The sequence below is a fragment of the Dermacentor variabilis genome, chromosome 2, assembly GCF_050947875.1.
Source record: "Dermacentor variabilis isolate Ectoservices chromosome 2, ASM5094787v1, whole genome shotgun sequence".
NCBI lineage: Eukaryota > Metazoa > Arthropoda > Arachnida > Ixodida > Ixodidae > Dermacentor > Dermacentor variabilis.
In genome coordinates, this window is record NC_134569.1 from 96,107,940 (window position 1) to 96,127,895 (window position 19,956).

Here is a 19,956-nt window from a genome sequence, read left to right on the forward strand (position 1 = left end):
CGCCGTGGCCGGGATTCGATCCCGCGACCTCGTGCTCAACTGGCGGTTTGCCTCCGCAAAGATGTGCGACAGCGCGCGCTCGCTGGACTCACTCATAGACGCCTTGGCAGACGCCACTCAACAAATACTTCGTTATTGAGTGTTTCAAAATGCTTCGACTGACGGTGGAGATCGCAGCAGAAGTAGCGGCCAAACGAAGACGCTGCCGAGGTTGATCCGGCAAGCGCTGATGTTGCCCCACTCCCGACTACAACCGAGGCTGTAGCTGCTTTGGCCCTTCTACGCCATCGGCCTATCGCTTGCGGATCTTTTAGACTGTGTTGAGGACTTGCGTGTTTAAGCACGCGGCTGCCAATAAGAAGCAGGCTACACTGCTGCAGTACTTTCAGCCAAATAAATAGATAGTTTGTGCAGAGCTTCAAGTGAGTATTTACTGCGCCACGATTGAGGCGCGATCGGGGATCGTTCTTCGGAGCGCGCGATTGGCCTAGACCGCGCCGACTTCGCGCAGCTGACGAAATAGGCGCGGCCTACGCGGCGCAATCGACCGCGCGCTCCAAACAGCGATCCCCGATCGCGCCCTTGGTTCATTGTCTGATTTGCAGAAGGTTCTGACGCGTTTTCTAAGTGATCTTATAATTCCGGCTATATCGAACTATTTCGCGTTCACCGCGCTGTTCGATATATCGAGGTTCGACTGTACATTTACCATTCTCAAAATGATGCGTTTATAGTCATTCCATATGCTGCTATACTCTTCCTCGTCAATGACAAGTTCTCTCAACTTATCATACATTCCTTCTGTCATCAGACAGTAATCAATGGTCGATTGCCTATAACCGACTTCCCACATGATCTATCCATCACATTAGGCCCCTTATTCCCTATCACGAAGTTACGTTGCTCAATGGACTGTGCATACGGTCGGGGGGGGGGGGGACTATATGCGATGAAGTCGCTTCCCTTGGCACCTTTCCCGTTCGGCCTTCTTTTTCTAACTAGCATACGCGTTGTTGCCCTTCAGTGTACCAGAGTTTGCCGTCTGATCACGTGACCACTGTGTCGTCGTGTCCTTTTTGTGGTCGTTGCCTCTGCACATACAACCTGATCGCTGAACCCTTGACTACATAAAATAGCTGTCTATGCGCACTCGCCATCTTATATATATATATATATATATATATATATATATATATATATATATATATATATATATATATATATATCGCGTACATTCCGCATAGTTTCTTATTTTAACCCAATGACATTCTTTATTTCCATAAAGCCAAAGTTTGTGTTACACCTATTTCTTCATAGGTCAACACATTACATTTCACGCCTACCAAATAACAAGTTTGCATTAACGGTTTTAAAGGGACACTAAAGGTTACTATTAAGTCAACGTGGACTGTTGAAATACCATCCCAGAAACCTCGAAACGCTTGTTTCGTGCCAAGGAGAGACTTATTTTAAGAGAAAATGCGTTCTGAAGCGTCCGCGTACCTCTAGCGCAGTTCAAATCGCCCGCCCTCCGATCGAGGAGAACTGACATCATGGTCTCATAGTGACGTTGCGCCATCGGTGAGTAGAACGGCGTCCGCAGACGGCGCTACGGCTTTTCTGCGCAAAACGCGAACGCGCGGCCAGAAACAGAGCCAAGACAGAGCCGACAGCAGAGCGAAAGCGGGAGTATGGTGGCTAGCGGAAGGAGAAACGAATTACGTCCCACGTTACGTCCCACGGCACACGGAGAGTCCGTTTTCGTTAAACTATAGGCTGCAGCGAGCTCGCAGCGTGGTCGGCGTGGTCTATGAGAAGCGACGAGCCTTTTCGCACTCGCAACAGGGCATAAAAATGTGCGAATCGACGCAAAACTCGGCCTAGAAACGTGCTTCGCCACAGCCAGGGCTCAATACGACCCAAGCTGGCACGACCCAGATGTCGTTTCCCGCACCGCCACCAGGCGCCGCTACTATACCTCACACTCCAGCGCAAGACGCCCTTAAGCTGGTACTTCATTCTATGACGCTAACTTCGACGCTCGTCGCAATGGACCCTGACACCGACAAATTGGCTCGCGATGGTGGGCTCAACTTCAGCGATTTGAGCACCGACGAGCGCGACCTGCTTCTGAGGGCTCGCACTGCCGGCGTCGTTGCGTACTACGACGGCGGCCTCGACACCGGCTCTCCGGAGCGGGAAAGCAACGAGGGCTTCCCACGACATCACATGGACGTGGCATTCTCGCTGCTTGTTCCAAATTAAAGTTTCGCGAGCAGAACCCTCACAGCACGACGCGATAACAAAACTACTGAAACTCCAAAGCGTGCGCGGCGCAGAGTCGAGCGAAAACGAAACCTTTCGAACACCCATATTACTGAAGGGTAACGTCAAAATGTTATTTTTTCCTAGAATCGAATAGACGTAGACAAGTAGCATTTTTTCCGGCTTATAATCGAATGAAATGATATATTTAATACGAGTAGTCGAGTATTAGTAACACAAATTATGAGGAGACCTTTCGTCATCGGGCTAGTACCGGAATGTCGCTGGGGGGTCTCAAATCGTGTCATGCATTTACCTCAATTTCTCGGTTACTAAAGCTCTGTTCGCGATTATATTGACGCCTTAGACGTTCTAGAACATTGCTCTACCACTTTAACTTGAGTTTCTGGTAACCTTTAGTGTCCCTTTAACAGATGACTAGAGTTCTGGCCAGAAAAAGGAAATACGTCGCTGCATGGACGAGGTGCAGCGTTGGGTGCCTGGCAATTCCAATAATGGATTTCAGGTAAATATAGTGCACCATGCGTAAAGCATGTTGAAAGTGTATGCCATATTTCAAAAACCACCTGACAATTGCTAAATTCATCTTTGGTCAAAGTGCATGGCCTCCATGGTTAAAATATTGGGCACTGCGAGGCATCCCTTGTGGCCGGCAAAGAAGTATGTCACGCCAACGATGTTCGAAGTTAGGCTGTAACTTGGCCATGAATAGCTCTGCCATGTTATTTTTTATTTCGTAAGTTCGTCCTACGGCATAAACGAGTGAAATGTTGGCTTGTCATCACACCCAAGCTTGGCACCCAATATAGTGCCACTCAAGGAAATATTAGCCACCGATAGCTTGCATACGCCTCTGAAATTGCTGCTGTTCAGATAAGAGGGTTTACTGGTCAAGTTCACGTACGACGTGGCTTCTGCTGTTAGAATGATGTTCCAAATCCGTCGCCACGACCTTGAGTGGCACTAGTTAACACTCTCAAAGGGATATATCTAGTAGACAAATAACCAAGAAAGTCTACACGATTACGGCTGCTGCGGTAGCTTGGTGGCAGAGAATAGAACGCGTAATGCCGAAGGGGTGGTTTCGGCTCCCGACTTCGAGATGTTGCCTTTTCTTCCACTCACCTTCTTTTCTGCTCCTTTATTTCAATTAATAATAACAGTTTATTTCACCCGTGTTTTGCATGACTCCACAGTCATCTGAATTAACGTGGCTGCAATGTAAAAAAGTCGAGCCCCTCGGTTCCCCTCGATCTTCTCCTAAATTCCAAAGCAGAGTTGTTGCATGCTACATTTACGCGTGCGTTAATGACTCATCGACGCACAGCACGGCGAGGAGTGAAGTGCAACATTTAATTAGCACACCCACCTAGTACAGATTATTCGAAAACTCGAAAAATTTCTAACAGCAACACTCAACCAGCTACTCAATACAAGACACAAATTTAACAGGATAATAATCAATTGCCCTTTCAACACATCATAACCCACTCCCCCTCCTCTAGTCGCACACAGCAGCATTTACTACATTTATTGCATTTCAATAAGAACACAACTAATAACCTAACTAATAAACCTGCAATGGGCCAGATTTTGTAAGGACTTTCATACTCAACCGCCATGGACGCCATAGGTGGCTGCGGCGTCGCGCTGCTCAGCACGACGTCGCGGCGGCCGCATTTCGATGGGGGGCGAAATGCAAAAAACGCTCGTGTACTTGAGATGTGGGTGCGCGCCAAAGATTTGCAGATGACGGGCACAATTAATCCAGAGTACCCCTCACTACCTCATAATGAGACTCGGGTCCTGGCACGTACAAACCGCAGAATTTAATCAATTTTCATATTCGATTACTTGAGCTTTTCGTCACTGGCTCGAGCGCAATCCGCTCGCCTCTGTCATACCGCGGACCGGTGGTCGCTCGAGGCGACGGATGACGCGATATTGAATCCTTACAGAACACGGCTCCACCAAAGCGACTACAGCTGCATGCGTGCCACGGGGAGCGAGAAGAGACGCACCGAAAATACGGCGGCAGTGAGGTACGTTCAATGCAGTGCGCCGCCAGCCAACTACCCCGAATAAAACCGGGTCACGCATTCATGCTGCGTTTCGCGAGTCGCCCCCTCCCCTCCCCCCCCCCCCCCCCCCGCCCCCGGGCGCGCAGCCTCTATCTCACACCGAAGGCGCCGTGGGGCTTGGAATATGAGTGAGAGAGAGAGAGAGAGAGAGAGAGAGAGAGAGAGAGAGAGAGAATACGCGTGCGCGGGAAAAAGCATGTCCAGTTGGACAGCCACTGTTATTCCTCAAGCGTTCAACGCTGTGAGGGAATCAGGAAGCAGTGCGCGGCCGCTTTATGCGGAGAGGAGGCGAAAGAAAACCGGTTTGACACGATCTGGTGCCGACGCTCCAGCGGTCGTAACGCACTGCGACGACGAAAAAAAAAAAAAAACACCAATACGCCGCAAAGTGTTTCCGAGACCACACAAGGGCTACTTCTGACATTGCTTTCAGTAGGCGCTTAGATTAAATTCCTATAGTCACACAGACTAGCGCGGCACATCGAGCGATACGCCAATGTAAGATTCAACCAATGAGACAAGGGGAAAAAAAAGGGAGAAAAAACTCCCCCGAGGTACGACCAAAGTGTGGGACTACAACTACCGGCATTTCTTTCGCAGCAGATCGGTTTATTGTGTCATCGCGTCCGCACGACGCGGCATTCGCGAAAACGCGGTCCTCAAGGCTTAGTCCTGCAGCCAGGGAGAAACGGTCAGGTAATATGTACAAATTTGCGTCCGAAGGCCAATAGCATACTAAGCGTCATTAAGTCACGCTTGTTATTCACTCCTGTAGACGGGAAAGTTGTACGAGAAGTCATCTTCCTCAACCATAATGGAGCGGTTGTTTGAATTATGAACACAGTCCCTTCGAATGCCCACACACTTGGTCCGACGATTGTCCGGTACTCACACCAGCACAGAACAGAAAATTATCAAACTTCGTACTTAAAAAAAAAAAAAACCGAGTGCCGTTAACATCACCAGATTTATTATTATTATGTCCAGGGAAATAGGCGAGCCCCCGATGGTGCACATTAATGGTACCTTCAACTGGTCGCCTCCATCCCCCGAAGCAGAGTCGGGCAGACCCAGCGTTCCCCGTACTCGAGGTAGAGGGCAAGCGCGCAAGCTGACCGTGCAACTCGCTGTGACTCGCTCTCGGAGGAGGAAATGGCAGATGCGAAACCACGTGACTACCGCTAACGTCCAATGTTTCGCTTATCCAACGCTCCCGGTGCTGCCGGGAAAACCAGCGGACGCTCCGTGGCACAAGCGTTCGTCGAGATACCAGCATGCAGTGGCCTAGGTTGCCAAGGTTACGGTGGACCGTGGCCAACAGCAGCGACGCTGTGCTGTGATGACGTTGCGGGAAACGCTTCAATCTCGACGACCACTCCGGCGACATAAGAGGGACTTTACGGCGACAGGGCTCGGAGCGCCTGATAGCGGTCGAAGGTGGAGGAGAGTGATCGAGAACCAGCCGAACGCAGGGCGCGTATCCTCTTTCAACCAGCCTAAGACAACGCCAGTCACGAGAGCGCTCAGAAACGACCAGCCGAAGATGCCATATGACTACGGCGGCAGCCACTGCTACGGAAGCGCGGCGTAGGACGGTGTAGAAAAAAAAAATTGGGGGGATGGGGGGAAAAAGAAACCTTTTTCCAAGCATGCGATGCCGCATCGCTTAGAGGGCCCCTCACCAGGTCTGGCCATCTTGAGCTGATAAGCGCAGAGCATACATTGCGCGCTAACGATCGTGTTTGCGAAGAATTACATCGATACGCGCCGCGGAATGAAGGCTTACTACTGAAGACGCCGACATCTTGAAGGTGGTTGTACGAGAATCTGCCGACTCAAAAAGAAAAGGGGTTCGGTTTGAAATTTCGGCTCTTTCCGCGGAGCGTAGCGATGTAATACTTAACACGGTCAGCTCAAAATGGCCAGGCCCGGGGACCGGGCCTGGCCATTTTGAACTGTCGAACTCCTGCATGCAATGAGCGCTCACGATCGTGCTTGCTAGGTATTACATCGCTACGCGCCGCGGAAAGGGGTGAAATTTCAAACCGTACGCCCTTTGCCCTTCTCCTCGAAGGCACCGCGCTACCAGCCGGAGAGTCGACGCATATCGCACAAGTGCGCCGCGTACATGGCAGTGCTGTGACGTCGCGCTCATGGTGGCACGTGATTTCGAGGATGAGTCAAGGCAACATCTGTTTGTGTCATCTGGTGCTTCAACCGACGAATTAAAGCTTAAAGAAATAATAAAGCACAAACAGAATGTCTGCGTGTTTTTGCTTCGCACCGCTGCAAGAGAGATCGACTTCCGTTTCGTCTGCTTGTTCCACAACGCGCGGTCGCGCGCGCAGAAAAACGAAACCGTCTTTCTACCGTGAACTAAGGCGCGATCATGCTCTGTGATCCGCTTGTCTCCCTCAGTATTCGTACAGCACTGACCTATACCATTAGTCGGGTGCTCTCGTGAACAGCGCGCAAAATCGTGGCTACATCAAATGAGCCAAACGCAACAAACGGCTCTCGCGCGACGCCGTCAAGGGGGAAAAAATGAAGCGGGGGCCCGTGACGTACGCGTCACGCAATCCTCGAGCTCCTGTATGGGTACTCTATTTTCATACATCAGCTGCAACGCTGTGGAGGCTAGAGATACTTTTTGCAGTGGCTTCGTTCGCACTAAGAAACAGTTCGGTGTCTTTGGCGGATTTTTGTGAAAGTGTTCTTTATATAAGGTCTAGTACTGAATGAAAATAAGAATTTACCCTTAGAAGCAATCAAACCATGCGTTCATTCGGCTGCTAACACGTTGTTTTATATCAATTTTCTTTTTCTTTTCTTTTATTTGCCTCCTGTCGCGACAGCCTCACGTGCATGCTCGCGCGACCAAGCGCCCAGCGAAGCATAGACGAAACACGCGGGGTGATAAAATTTGGAGACCGCACTACTTGCGTAGCTCCCACAGCGTTGCACCTGATGTATGAAACGGAGCGTAGGTATGGGAGAACGCAGGGAAGGAATTTTGCTTGCGGAGGCCAGACAGGGCAAGTGGAGAGAGTGCAGTCGCGTTCGCCTCCTGAAATCATGCGTTTGCGGTACTGAAACATTTCTATCTCGGCTATTAACGAACCAATTTGAAAAATTACTGCAGCAGAACGCTCCCTAGAGGGCATGTAACAACTGCGAGCCTGTCGTGCACGAAATGACCAAGTGGCCTACGTCTCCTAGGCCTGGTATACTGTCCCGACCGTAGGCGACGACACACTGATTAAAGGGCTCCTCGCGAGGTCTGGCCATCTTGAGCTAACAAGCGCAGAGCATACTTTGCGCGATAACAATCGTGTCTGCAAAGTATTACATCGCTACGCGCCGCGGAAAGAGCGGAAATTTCAATCCGAACACCGTTTCCCTCTTCACTCGCGGCCGCCGCGCTCCAAGCCGGACGGTGTCGTAATCGTGGCCCTGCGCCTACGTAATCGTGTCCGCAGTGTGACGTCGCTCGTGGTAACACGTGATTTCGAGAATCATTCAAGACATCTGTTATCTGTGCGATCTGTTGCTCGAATTGACGAATTGAAGTTTAGCCAAATAATAAAACACAAACGGAATGTCTGCGTGTTTTTTGTTTTACTTCGCACCGAAGCAAGAGAGATGTACTTCCGCTTCGTTTGCTTGTTCCCACGGTCGTGCGGTCACGTGCGCAGGTACCGAAACTGTGCAATTTTCTACCGTGTTCCAGCGCGTGATCAGGCTCTGTGATCCGCTTGTTCTGCCTCAGTATTCGTGTAGCACCGAATTATACCGCTAGCTATTTTGTCTTGTGCACAGCGCGCAAAATACTCGCGCGCGGCGCGGTCTGCGGAAATGCCTAGCGCAGCAAAAAAAAAAAAAAAAAAGAAAGAAAGAAAAAAAAACGAGAAAAAAAAAATGAAGGCGGGGCCTGTGACGTATGCGTCACGCGAACCTCGAGGTCTGTTATGGGAGAACGCAGGGAAGGAACTTCGCTTGCGAAGGCTAGACAGAGCGAGTGGAGAGAGCGTCTTGCTTGGCAGTGTAGCCCACCTGCTGAAATCATGGGTTCGCGGCACTGAAATAATTCTATCCCGGCTATTAATGAGCCGCTTTGAGAAATTTTAGCGGCAGAACGCTCCCTAGAGGACACGTAACAACTTCCAGCGTATAACCAAAATTTGCTAGGGGGGCCTGGTGAGGGGCCCTTTAAAAATGGATACTTAAGTAGAGAGGATAATGCCTCCCGAAAAAAAGGAGGATTAGTGGGAAGGACAGAGTAACGGTGCTGAGACATAACTTCACTTAAAACAGACCAGGCACCGAAAATAAAGAAAAGCATGCAGATATACAACCCAAACCTCGATCGGCGCCTCCGCGGGATCGCCGGCCGCAGGTGTGTGAGCGTGAGACCGGCCGCAGATTCACTTCGCATGTGCGCACACGAACGACCTTTCCGAAAGTGCGACCTGCGCTCGCAGCTGCACGCCTCCACCATAACGGCTCGATGATGCCCGCCACATACGCGAAACGAAAATCGCATCTAAAGGAGTACGCGGCCTGACCGGTAGTGCCACGGGGCTTAAGATCAAGCGTTAGAGGGATAGCTTACCAAGTGCTTGACGATATCACGGGAGGGTCGACCGACATAGAGACGCGGTATATGCGCCCTTAGAGATAGCATATTACACCCGGCGACAACTTTCTGTGGCAGCGCAGCCAAAGCTACGGAGCCAAGGTCACGGAGCAAGGTACACATTTCTTTACTGCGCTTCTGCATGTAGTCCGCGAATACAAGCAACTGGAAGCTACGCAGCGTAAAACAAGCCGTAAGAAATTTTTTTTCATGATTTATTTCATAAGAAATCAAAGAACTTGCTTAGCAAAATGCTTCACGTTTTTGCTTGATAGTTTTCTGTCTTTCTGGTGACCACGCTCGGTTTTCCTGGTCCCGTAAACCGCCAGCAAAACGTAGACACCAGTTGGCGTAGTAACACAAGAGCAGAAACTCCGAACGTGCGAGCGCGTTGTTTTGGCAATGCAGCCACAGAGCTGTCGTCGGGTCTAGCTCTTGCTCTACCGACACCTTGGTCAGCACCGCGTCACGGCGTGTCCTTGCGAAAGCGGCGATAGTAAGCGCGCGCAGCGCCCTCTTGTGCAATCGTCGTCGGCTAGGCTATTCCGCTCAGCTCAGCTGCTGCGACGTAGCCCCTACCAGTCGCATCGGTCGGCGCTCCCGTGGGATTACACTGGAACTCCAGGAAGATTCATCCGCACACACCGGCTCTCTTTTCGCCTATACCAAGCGGCAAGCGGACACGCGCTTGTTCGCTTGCGACGTTCGGACGACTGCGCACACGGGGACGCTACGAATCCAACCTGTAACGCTCAGGCGCAGTTGAAACAGTCCGGATGCACACGCTGCGTCCGCAAGCTCGCGCGTCGATGCATTTTTTTCCATCCTAGGTTCCACCAACCTCCAGAGTTTCGCCACCAAGACCGGCCGCTCTTCTTGACCATATCAAACATGCCTGATCAGCCTGGACAGAGCTGCTCGGACACCAATAAAATATTGCCGCCAAATAGCTTCTCGCTACGAGCCAGCCACCGCAAAAAAAAAAAAAAAGGAAGAAGGAAGGAAGAAAGAAAAAGAAGAAAAAGCTTGATATACATGTGCATAAAGCAGCCTCGCAGAAGAACCGGCGAAGTGCAGCCAAACCGCGATGTGCCACCGCATCGCCCTATACGCGCTGGGGACACACCCATACGGCGGAGACCCACCGTACGGGAGTGACACCGCGAGCGACAACCACACACTCGCGTACCCTGTATCACTCGCGGGTTGCCAGGAACTTCGTGTGCGTCGAGGAGCGGAGATGAGGGGGTGCACTAACTTGTGCAGATCTCGTATCTTCATCAAGATGGGCGTCGAGTGGCCGCGCAGCAGCTCCAGGGCCCGCAGCTGCAGCTCCTGCTTCTTGCCCGACTTGTTCCGGCCGGCGAAGCCCAGCAGCACCTGGAGCTCCGACACCCGGAAGTTCAATATCATTTGCTGCAACGAGACGAGAAAAAGCAGTGCCGCGGGCGATGAGGCGAGGACCGGGAACACTGCGAAGGAAAACGCGCGGGCGGCACCCCGCTCGCGGACACGCTCTGCATTTGCGCCTAAATTGACGTGCTCACCCGCTGACAAGTATTGCGCCTACGCAGAAACAAGAAATTGGGCTAGATAGCTTTCAATTGCGCAGAGTATATTGGCCGATTTTGCCATATTCAGTAGCGCAGAAATCATAACTATTTTTTTTTTTAATTCCAGAATGAACACGTATCAGCACTCTTAGAAAGGTCCAATTAAAAGAGCATACGGAACCGTTATCAAGACAAGGCTTCTCCAAGAGAAAGCTGCTAAGTGAATCCATGATGAAATGTCTCTTACGGTGACAGCAGTGACAGCTCAACATTACTCGTTAACCTACTTTTAAAGTGTGGAAGGCGTTGAGTGACACCAGTCGAGACGACCACCAGGCAACTTGCCTTGCAGTCGTGTCCACTTGTGACGTGACAACCTCGCAGGGTCTATAGGGTTCCAAGACAACCACCCGCGCGCTACTTAATTATTCCAGCAATGAGGAAAAACGTTACCTGAAATAACGACTTATTTAGCAGCACATATGAGTTTACACCCAAAGGGTGTAAACTTTTTTAGGGTGTACAGTGATGATACTGGCCTTGGCCATTTCGGAGCAACTTTCGGAGCAGGCAAAAATGCTTTTCGGAGCAGTAAAACTGGCTTTCGGTCCAGGCAAAAATGCCTTTCGGAGCAGTAAAATGGGCTTTAGGAGCAGTAAAATGGGGCTTTCGGAGCAGGCAAAATTGCTTTTCGGAGCAGTAAAACGAGCGTTCGAAGCGGGTGTCTGTTGAAACAATTGCAAAACATATGTGCAGCTTTCACAGCAAGCAATAGGAAAGCAAGAAATGCTGAGTGGTGTTCTATCATAGCCAAAATATAACAAACGCCACTTATTTTAATTATTAATACCACCAGTTAGTCTAGCTTTAACTAAAGTTGTCAGACAACCGTGTAGTATATACACTCTAAGAAAAGTTTTCACCCTTTGAGTCGTATCTTGCCACACGAACAATAAACGTCACTTGTCTTGTCGGCATTTCCTTCCTTTAATGCTGCGAGCCCGGTACTTCCCAGCAACGAACGGCATGCGCGTTATCAGCATGACATAACATTGCCAACAGGAAAGTAGCGGACGCGGCGTTTTCAAGAAAGGAAATGATTATTGTTGTGTGGAAGATATACACCCCAAAGGGTGTAAATATTTTTAAGGTGTAGGCTCTTACACTCTAAGAAAAGTTTACACCCTTTGGAGTGTACTTTTGCCACACAACGATAATCGTCATCTGTCTTGCCCGCATTTCCTTCCTTGAAAACGCTGCGCTCGTTATTTTCCTGTCGGGGACGCTATGTCATGCTGATAACGCGCATGCCGTTCGTTACTGGGAAGTACCGGGCTCGCCGCGTTAATGAAAGGAAATGCGGACAAGACAGTTCACGATTATTGTTGTGTGGCAAGATACGACCCAAAGGGTGCAACTGTATGTAAAGTGTAGTGGACTCCAGATGGCGCGGCTAGAAGTCAAGCCAAGCGCAGACACGGAGGGTACTGCAGGTTTTTTTTTTTTTTTTTTTTGTGGAGCTCGTACAGTGCAGATTTTTTTGTTGGTCATTAAGCCCTTTTATCCGCGCTGTGACAGCAGTTTACTAATGACCCAGGAAAATTCCGGTCACGCAATTTTATATGCAAGTTATAAAAAAAAGAAAGAAAAACTATTTTGATGCATAGTTTACTATATAGTTACACGTTTTCTATGTGTTCAGGTATGAGGAACGTGCCCCGGCCATGAATCTAGCTCGTGCATGTAGCTTTCCTATTGTATTTAGTAAAACTCATCTGCCAAACGTTCTGTGTGCCCAGCTGGAGAGTTATATCTTATATATATATATATATATATATATATATATATATATATATATATATATATATATATATATATATATATATATATATATATATATATATATTATTCCAGCTTGTACTGTTCCAGGGGGCTTAAACAGAAGTGTGTAAACATATTAAGGCTCTGTAGGTTTCTTCTGCTACCGTGGCAGTTATCTGCATCTGACCGAATGACTTCACCGCTTGGGGAGAAACGGACATTCTCGATCCTACAGCCTCCGCACGCCTGACGTGGTGTATCGCAGGGACGTTGGATTCCCGATTTTTATGCGAAGTACGCGACTGCGATTTATGCGATTTTTCAGCGTGGTAAGTGGTCTCAAGTTTTCGCTGCCTGGCTACGTTTCCCCTTTCACGTAAAATGATCTTCACTGCCAGCGCCATGCCATGGACCTCTTGAAACGGCGCCGTTTCCCGAACCAAGGTTCCGCATACATACCTGGTGTCGGGCTTCTCATGATCAATACTGTGCCCGTGCCGAAGCCTCTCATTGCACTGCAGCTAGCTGAAGCACACCACTATTTCAAACCGGAGTAGATGGGGCACGGGATATCAAAGCGAAGAACTTTCTTTGGCCACCGTGGAAGTTTTTCTGAATCTGACCGAACGACGTCGCCTGATCAAGGGGAAATAGGAATCCCGTTTCGCATCCGGGCGCGTGGCGTCGCATCGCGCGGAGATGTTCCTATTTCTTTTCTTCGTAGTGCACTCCCCAATCGGTGAGCCTGCAAGGTCATGTGGTCAAGCGCTCTGTGAAAGGGAACACGGTTGTAAACAAAACACAGCTAGCTAACACAAGGGACGAAGAGAGAAATGAACGACACAGCGTCCGATACAGCTCAGAGTGCTAAAAAAAGAAAAAATCGGCCGTCTACAGCAAATAAGTGTGGTGAACGCTTCGTCGACGGCAAGCCCTGTTATTCGCCTAACTTCTCTACGGCAGGTCCGGTTATTCGCTCACTAAGATAATCGAACATCGGTCATACCAGGTCATTGCGTCACAAAACACGAAAACACTACAAAAACATCGTGGGCGATTTCTGCGAACGAATTTCGTTTTTCTCGTTTTATGGGTCTTCGGTCGACGCAAACCTAAAAATTGCTTTGGGTTCTGCGCATGTTCACAGGTATACCCCTAATTCCCTAGGTACCCAAGGCGCCTGGATCCCGAATTCTAAATCTAACAGCACGTTTGGGATGCATCACTAGTCTGTTCCGGCCAATATGAAACGTCATATTATATATTATATATCCAAAACGAGGATCTGATTATGAAGCACGCTATACTGGGGGGCGCCGGATTAATTTTTTCGGCCACCCGAGGTTTTTAACGTGCGCTCAATGAACGATATTCCCCCCATCTAAATGCGGCCGCCACGGTGGGGATTTGATCCCGCGACTTCGTGCTTAGCAGCGCAACGCCACAGCTACTAAGCCACCACGGCGAGCCGCTTCCTCTTTCGATTGAAACGTCTCCTAGCGTTCAGCCTAGCCAGGCTAGGCTGTTTTAACTGAGATAAAACAATGTCGTAGCGGAAAGAGACGACGCCAATAACATAATCATAAGCATTACAAGCGTTGTCCTGACAACAGCTTATTGTAGTATTGGCAAACTGCGACAGAAAATCTGGGCGTTTATAGCCGCATGCAACCGGCGATGCCTGCTGTTAATGCAGAAATATGGCCACCCGGAAACATTTATCGATACTTTCCGGCGCTTTCAATGAAGGGAGCGAAGGGAACATGGCGAGAGGGATGTTGTCCCTTTTCATTTCACTTCTTAAAGGGACGCTAAAGAAAAAAAAGAATGATTCCTTCTGTATAAATAAATTACTCTTAAAAAATATCAGAAGCACCACTCTTACCCAGATAAGACGCTTGGTAAGCCAGAAAACGCGCAATAACAAAATATGGGTGGTGACGCCTCCTCGAAGTTACCGCACCAGTTCGCTGTGACGTCATGGATTTTGACAGCGTCTGCTAGGGCCTACTTAAGAGGAAGCTTTAGCTCAGGTGCTCCCTTCTAAATACGCGGGAAAGGAGAAATCCTTTTTCTCGGCAACCACTGCACCAAACTCGATGAGGCTCGCTGCATTTAAAAGAAAAAAAAAATTAATATCTAGTGACTGTTGGTTGGCTAATTTTTATGTCAATTTATTAACAAAAGATCGGCAAAAAAATCGCAAATTCTCAGGAAACGAAACTATCATGTTTACAGTTCTGTAACTCAGCAATAAAAGATAATATCACGGTTTTGTAAATTGCATATAATAGTACATATAAAACGGACAAAATTGGTATATCGCACATGCCTCTAAAGAAAAAAAAAGAACCGAGTAATATGTGAACAGAGCTTTCGCAAAATCCTTGTAAAGTATGTAACGAATTCCCGTAAGATATAAATTGGACATATCAAATTTGTTCGCTTTGGATGATCTAATAAATGCAGTCTACAGTAATGCGATATCTATTCTTAGTGCAGAGCTATAAATTTCTAAACTTCCTGCTTCTATACTTTTTTTTCAAACTTAGGAATTTTTGAATATACATGTAAAAAATATTCAGACCCTAAATTAATATCTCGCTTCCCACAGTCACTAGAACTTAACTTCTTAACTTTCTCTCTCAACTGCAACTAATTTCATTAAAATCTATTCCAGGGGTTATCTCAGAAAAGCGTTACTACGTTTTACATGCAGTTGAATAGGCAGTATCGGAGTTGGGTCCGAGCTAAAGCTTCCTCTTAATTATTTAGCCGTATAAAGATATACTAGATCGCGTGCTAACGGAGCCAAAAATAGAAAATGGCGATTTTCGGCAAGTTTTGCTGAACCAACGCGGCATAAATACGAGAAAAAAAATATCTTGGAATCAGTGGCGTCACAACGACGTACCGGCGATGGAACTTGCCGCGAAATTCAAAAACCGAAACTTTGATGTTTTCTTAATAATCGACTTACTGTTTAGAAATGAACTACTTAGTGTTTAAAGAACGCTTTATATGTCTAAACTGATTTAATGTTTTGCTTCAGCGCCCCTTCAATAGCGCTGGAAATATTCAAAAGCAGGCGATGCAGGCTCTGCTATGAGAGACGCGGCACAACCGTTTTGGGCGACATACGAATATCTGCCATAGCGTTAGCGAAGCTGCACGGCCGAATTAAATAAAGCAAAAAAAAAAAGTCGATATACTGCTGTTAACGATTCCCCGCGTTCACAATTTCTTTCTTCCTTTGACGCAGACAGCACCAAGAAGTTCACGCACACCTGGGCCTACACTCGCTGTACCTCGAGTCTATCCTGTGCATTACTGCACGACGACCCTTCGGCCAAGGACACCACAAGCATCATCATCTCCATTCCGTCGCCGCTTCGCAGCAATCATAGATCGTTCACGTCACGAGGCCGGATGTTGCGACACCAAACCGCTTGCCAGATCATCACCGCTGCAAACCTGCTATCTCAGCGTTCCTTATCGCCACACTCGCCTTCGGGGGCTCAGATTGCGAAACGACAGTCAGATACCATGTCGTCTCACGGCAGACGCCAATTGAAAAAAAAAAAAGGGGGGGGGGGGGAAGAAAATATATTTTGGTGGCTCGTGGGCTGCGAACAGGCGACACTTGTATGCATTAAACGGAGGCTTCCAACGAGTACAAAAGAGAGAGAGAGAGAGAGAGAGAGAGAGAGAGAGAGAGAGACTGCGGAGTGGGAACGTGGATGGTTCCGATGCGCTAGAAATAGTTCGCGAGGTAGCAGCAGTAACCTTCTATACTTTCGTAATAGCTCTTGAAAGTCGGCTACGTTACGCCACAAAAGCTGCATTAATGTCGATGTGCCCCTGTTAGAAAGGAGAAAAAGTCGGCCTTCTCTAGTGGCCCATTCTTCTGTCTCTAGCCTACGTACTACTATTACCTCCGCACATTCGGCCGCACTACCAAGTCATCGCCGCAGCAGCTGCAGCTACAGCGAACAATTTCGCCGTAGCGCCGTCGTCGTGTCCGCGAGCCCCACCGTGTGCACGCGCCGCGCCGTTTGCGAAGGAAGGCCCCGCTCGACACGCACACGTGTCGGCGAGCCACAGCTTAACCGGAGCGCACCGAGAATCTTGATTCGGGCGAAGAACCACAGGCGAGCGGTCTCCCAGAACGATTCGGGAGTGTGCGGCACGCACTCGAGGAATGCCGCCGATACGCAAGTGCATTCGAAGTTTCTGAATATAGAACTTGAAGATACGACTTGACCATCCACAGCGGGGAGCTTAGCCGATCGGTGCTACAACTTGCGAAACCTGCGATTTAATAGAAAACTTCCGATAGATTTAGATAATAACCGTAATTTATTCGAGAGTTCGTGCCTGCACGCCTCGCGCACCGCGAACTATCGCCACGCCCAAGACGTGTGGCATACGATTCCGCCGCGTGCGATATACAATACGACGTGCGGATATATAGGGTTCTACCAACAACCACGTGCCAACAAGTTTCCCAATAGAAGCCAAAACCGGTTCCAACCGTCCCGGCATGCATCAACCACTCCGACGAGCCGCATGCACGTCGGATGCCGTGTCGTGTCATGGGCCGTCTTCCGTTTCGCAGATTCAAGCCAACTCTGATCGCATCGGGCCTACGCAGTTTCCAACAAAAAAGAATCGCTAGGGCTCTGGCGCTAGCGGGAGCTGCAGGCATGGCGGTTCAGTCAAGTGTGGGAACGATGCTTAGTACATGGATTTGCCAAACGACTTCAGACTTTTGAAACAGATCTCTTTTTAACAAAATATTGCGTTATAAATGCCACAATTCGCAATAATTACGCAAGTATCCCGTGTCGCATTGCCTCGTGCGCTAAGAAAAATAGGAATGCTTCAAAATTTACGCAAGCAAACGCAGATGAAATCACAGGAGACAAAGCCGAGAGAACGACTGAAGCCACAAGCGCGAAGATGAGACCATCGTGTGCACGTACGAGGATCGGCCACGTACTGTACCCGCGGTTGCCGGACGATCGCAGCCACCCAGTTCCCACTAGTAATTTTAGAAGGAAACTCGGCACATCCAGAGAGAGAGAGTACTTCGCGAGCATCGAGTTGTCCGCAGAATGCAACTTGTGCCACTTGTACCACTATTTTCACCATGAAAGTAATTTTGAGAGAGGCCGAGAAAACAAGCGGCAGAGTAGCGGACGCGCATTCGGCCAGTCGGGCGAACGCCGTCGCGCGCCACGCTCTCCTCGGGCTGGCCTCGAGCCAAATTTCCCGCGCTCAAGGTCAGCAACCGGCGATTTTTGCAGAGGAAAGCCCCATCAAGCGACGGGGAGGAAGAGGCCCGCGAACGTTCCCCGGCGCACGCGTCAGGTGGGACCTCCAATGAGAAGCACCAGAAACTTCTCTTTCGCCTAGCAACGCAGTCGCGGAAGAGCTATAAAAAGCAGGCACTTCCACCAGGCAGACGTTTACCTTAAGGCGTAAGCATAAAACTTCAGTAACTCTATTAAGCGCTTACGCCGAAAAGCTTTCGAGAGGGAGAGTGAACGAGCCTGATTGGACAGCCTGTTTGTTCTTTTTTCTTCTTTAAGGAAACACAAAGACGTTTCGGTATAAGAAACACGTTACCGCCACTAGAGTCACTTTAGACGCACAATTCTCACGGCCGACACTTTCAGCATCTTCATTGTGCGTCCTCTGCATATAGCGCCCCGCATTCCGCCACCGGAAAGTATAATACGCTTAATACAGGCTGGTAGCCAGCTTACCCCTCATAATAACGAAATGTACGGAAATGCTCCTGTGAGTACATCGGCTCCTTTATGCGCCGAAGTTTTACGTCCTGCCTTCCCAGTTAACACGAGTGATTAGCCCTGTTCACACGAGTGCTGGTGCAGCGCACCACACCTGTGTCTCTGGCCCATCACGTTCGCGTGAATCAGTGTAACGTGCAACGAGAGATGATGCTCCAGGAACATGAAATGAGTCAGTGTCATCGTGAGCCCATGTTCGACTTTGCACAATGGCGACTCACGAGACTAATAATGAATGAGTACTGAATGCTAAACGGGTACCGACGAACCTTGCAGCAAGTGCGCCGTTGAGTCGTTGCAGCGTAGATATTTAAGTTCTGGTGTTCTACGCGCCAAAACTACGATGTGATTATGAGGCACGCCGTAGTGGGAGGACCCAGGAAAAAAATTTTACCACCTGGAGTTCAACGTGCACGTAAATCTAGAAATACACGAGCTTTTTTTTTTTTTGCATATCACGCGACCCCATTTAAATGAGGCCCCCGCAGGCGAGATCGAACCCATGACCTCCAACTCAGCGGCGCAGCCATAGCATAGCCACTGGGCTACCGCGGTGGGTCGAGACAATCAGACGCGTAAACAATGGGAACGGACACTGACAGCAAGGTAGCAACGGAGGTTGGAAGAGAATTTCGAAGCAACAAGATGTGGCGGGACATGTCGCAGATTGGAGGGAAGAAAGGGTAGTATGGGGGTCGATAAGATGAAAGCGGTCACAACGTGGGACGCTGCGAGGAAAATGGGTCGCAACTGTTAGAAGAAATGAGGTCACAGCGCTGGCCACTCGCTCTTTGCGTTCTTAATATAGCGAAATACCATCAAGGCGGTACACGCGCGCCTGTACTTCAAAAACGCCAGCGCATTTCCTGCGCCGATTTCCGCTCACGCAATGGCGTCAACGACGCAACGAAAGGTACACGGCAATGGACAATTTTCGGCGCGTTGCAAACAAACGAAAATAAATAAAACTGTACCAAACGACGCCTTATGCTGGGCGGACACATGACGCGTCCTTTTAGCTTGCCAAGTAACACTTCGCCCGCAAATAATCAAGCCTAAGCACCAGCGTACCGCGGCAACGCAACTGCAGGCGGTTCGAAGGAACCGACACGACGGGGTGATTGACGGCGTTTGTTGTGCGCCGTAAAGGGGTCAAGTCACAAAGGTGCCGCTGAAAACACGCGATACCAAACAGGGCATGCGCACATGCCCTTACCACAGGTAGGATGCTACGGCACCTCTCAACATTCGTAGAATCGGGCAGCGGCAAAAGCTTGTGCGTGGCTCTGGTCATCACGCGCTTCGAGTGCTGTGTATGCATTGTTAAGCCTAGCGGCCCTTCTGGACAAAGGATGCGCACCGGCAAGCGTGCAGCTACGAAATACCCTTCACGCTTCATCGCCTTTTCGAGGCCAAAGCGCTGAAGACGAAACCAGCGTCAAGTCAATTGACAATCGAGTATGTGTCGCGTCGTCGTCTGTTCCAACAACCCAGAGCTGCAGAACGAGGCGAGTTCTGGGACCCCAAACCGTAAAGGGGTCATCGGCCATGTGCAGCCTACCAATTGCTGCAAAGATCCTATGCTGACGACTTCGTGGGAACAGCGTCGACCTCAGTTTCACATGAAATTGCATCTTAATTGCATCGAGGGCGGGTCGAAGGTTGGACACCAGAGGCGGAGTCCGGCGGGGTGGTGCGACACCATGGGTGGGATTTTGCAGACTGTGCGATAGTTGCATTTGGCCGAGAAGGACATTGAATTC

General features: G+C 49.3%; 1 protein-coding gene across 4 annotated transcripts in view; it reads right to left on the reverse strand.

Annotated features, from left to right (window-relative positions):
• The window catches only part of LOC142572341 (E3 SUMO-protein ligase PIAS2-like), a 152,428-nt gene that overhangs the window by 106,187 nt on the left and 26,285 nt on the right, over positions 1–19,956 (reverse strand). For 2 of the 4 annotated variants that reach the window (XM_075681378.1, XM_075681376.1), the window contains exon 2: positions 10,193–10,419. In XM_075681378.1, coding sequence (XP_075537493.1) covers positions 10,193–10,419 — 227 coding nt within the window. Of the gene's footprint in view, positions 1–10,192; positions 10,420–14,262; positions 14,286–19,956 lie in introns of those variants that run through there. The other 2 variants (XM_075681379.1, XM_075681382.1) reach the window with 2 other exon arrangements.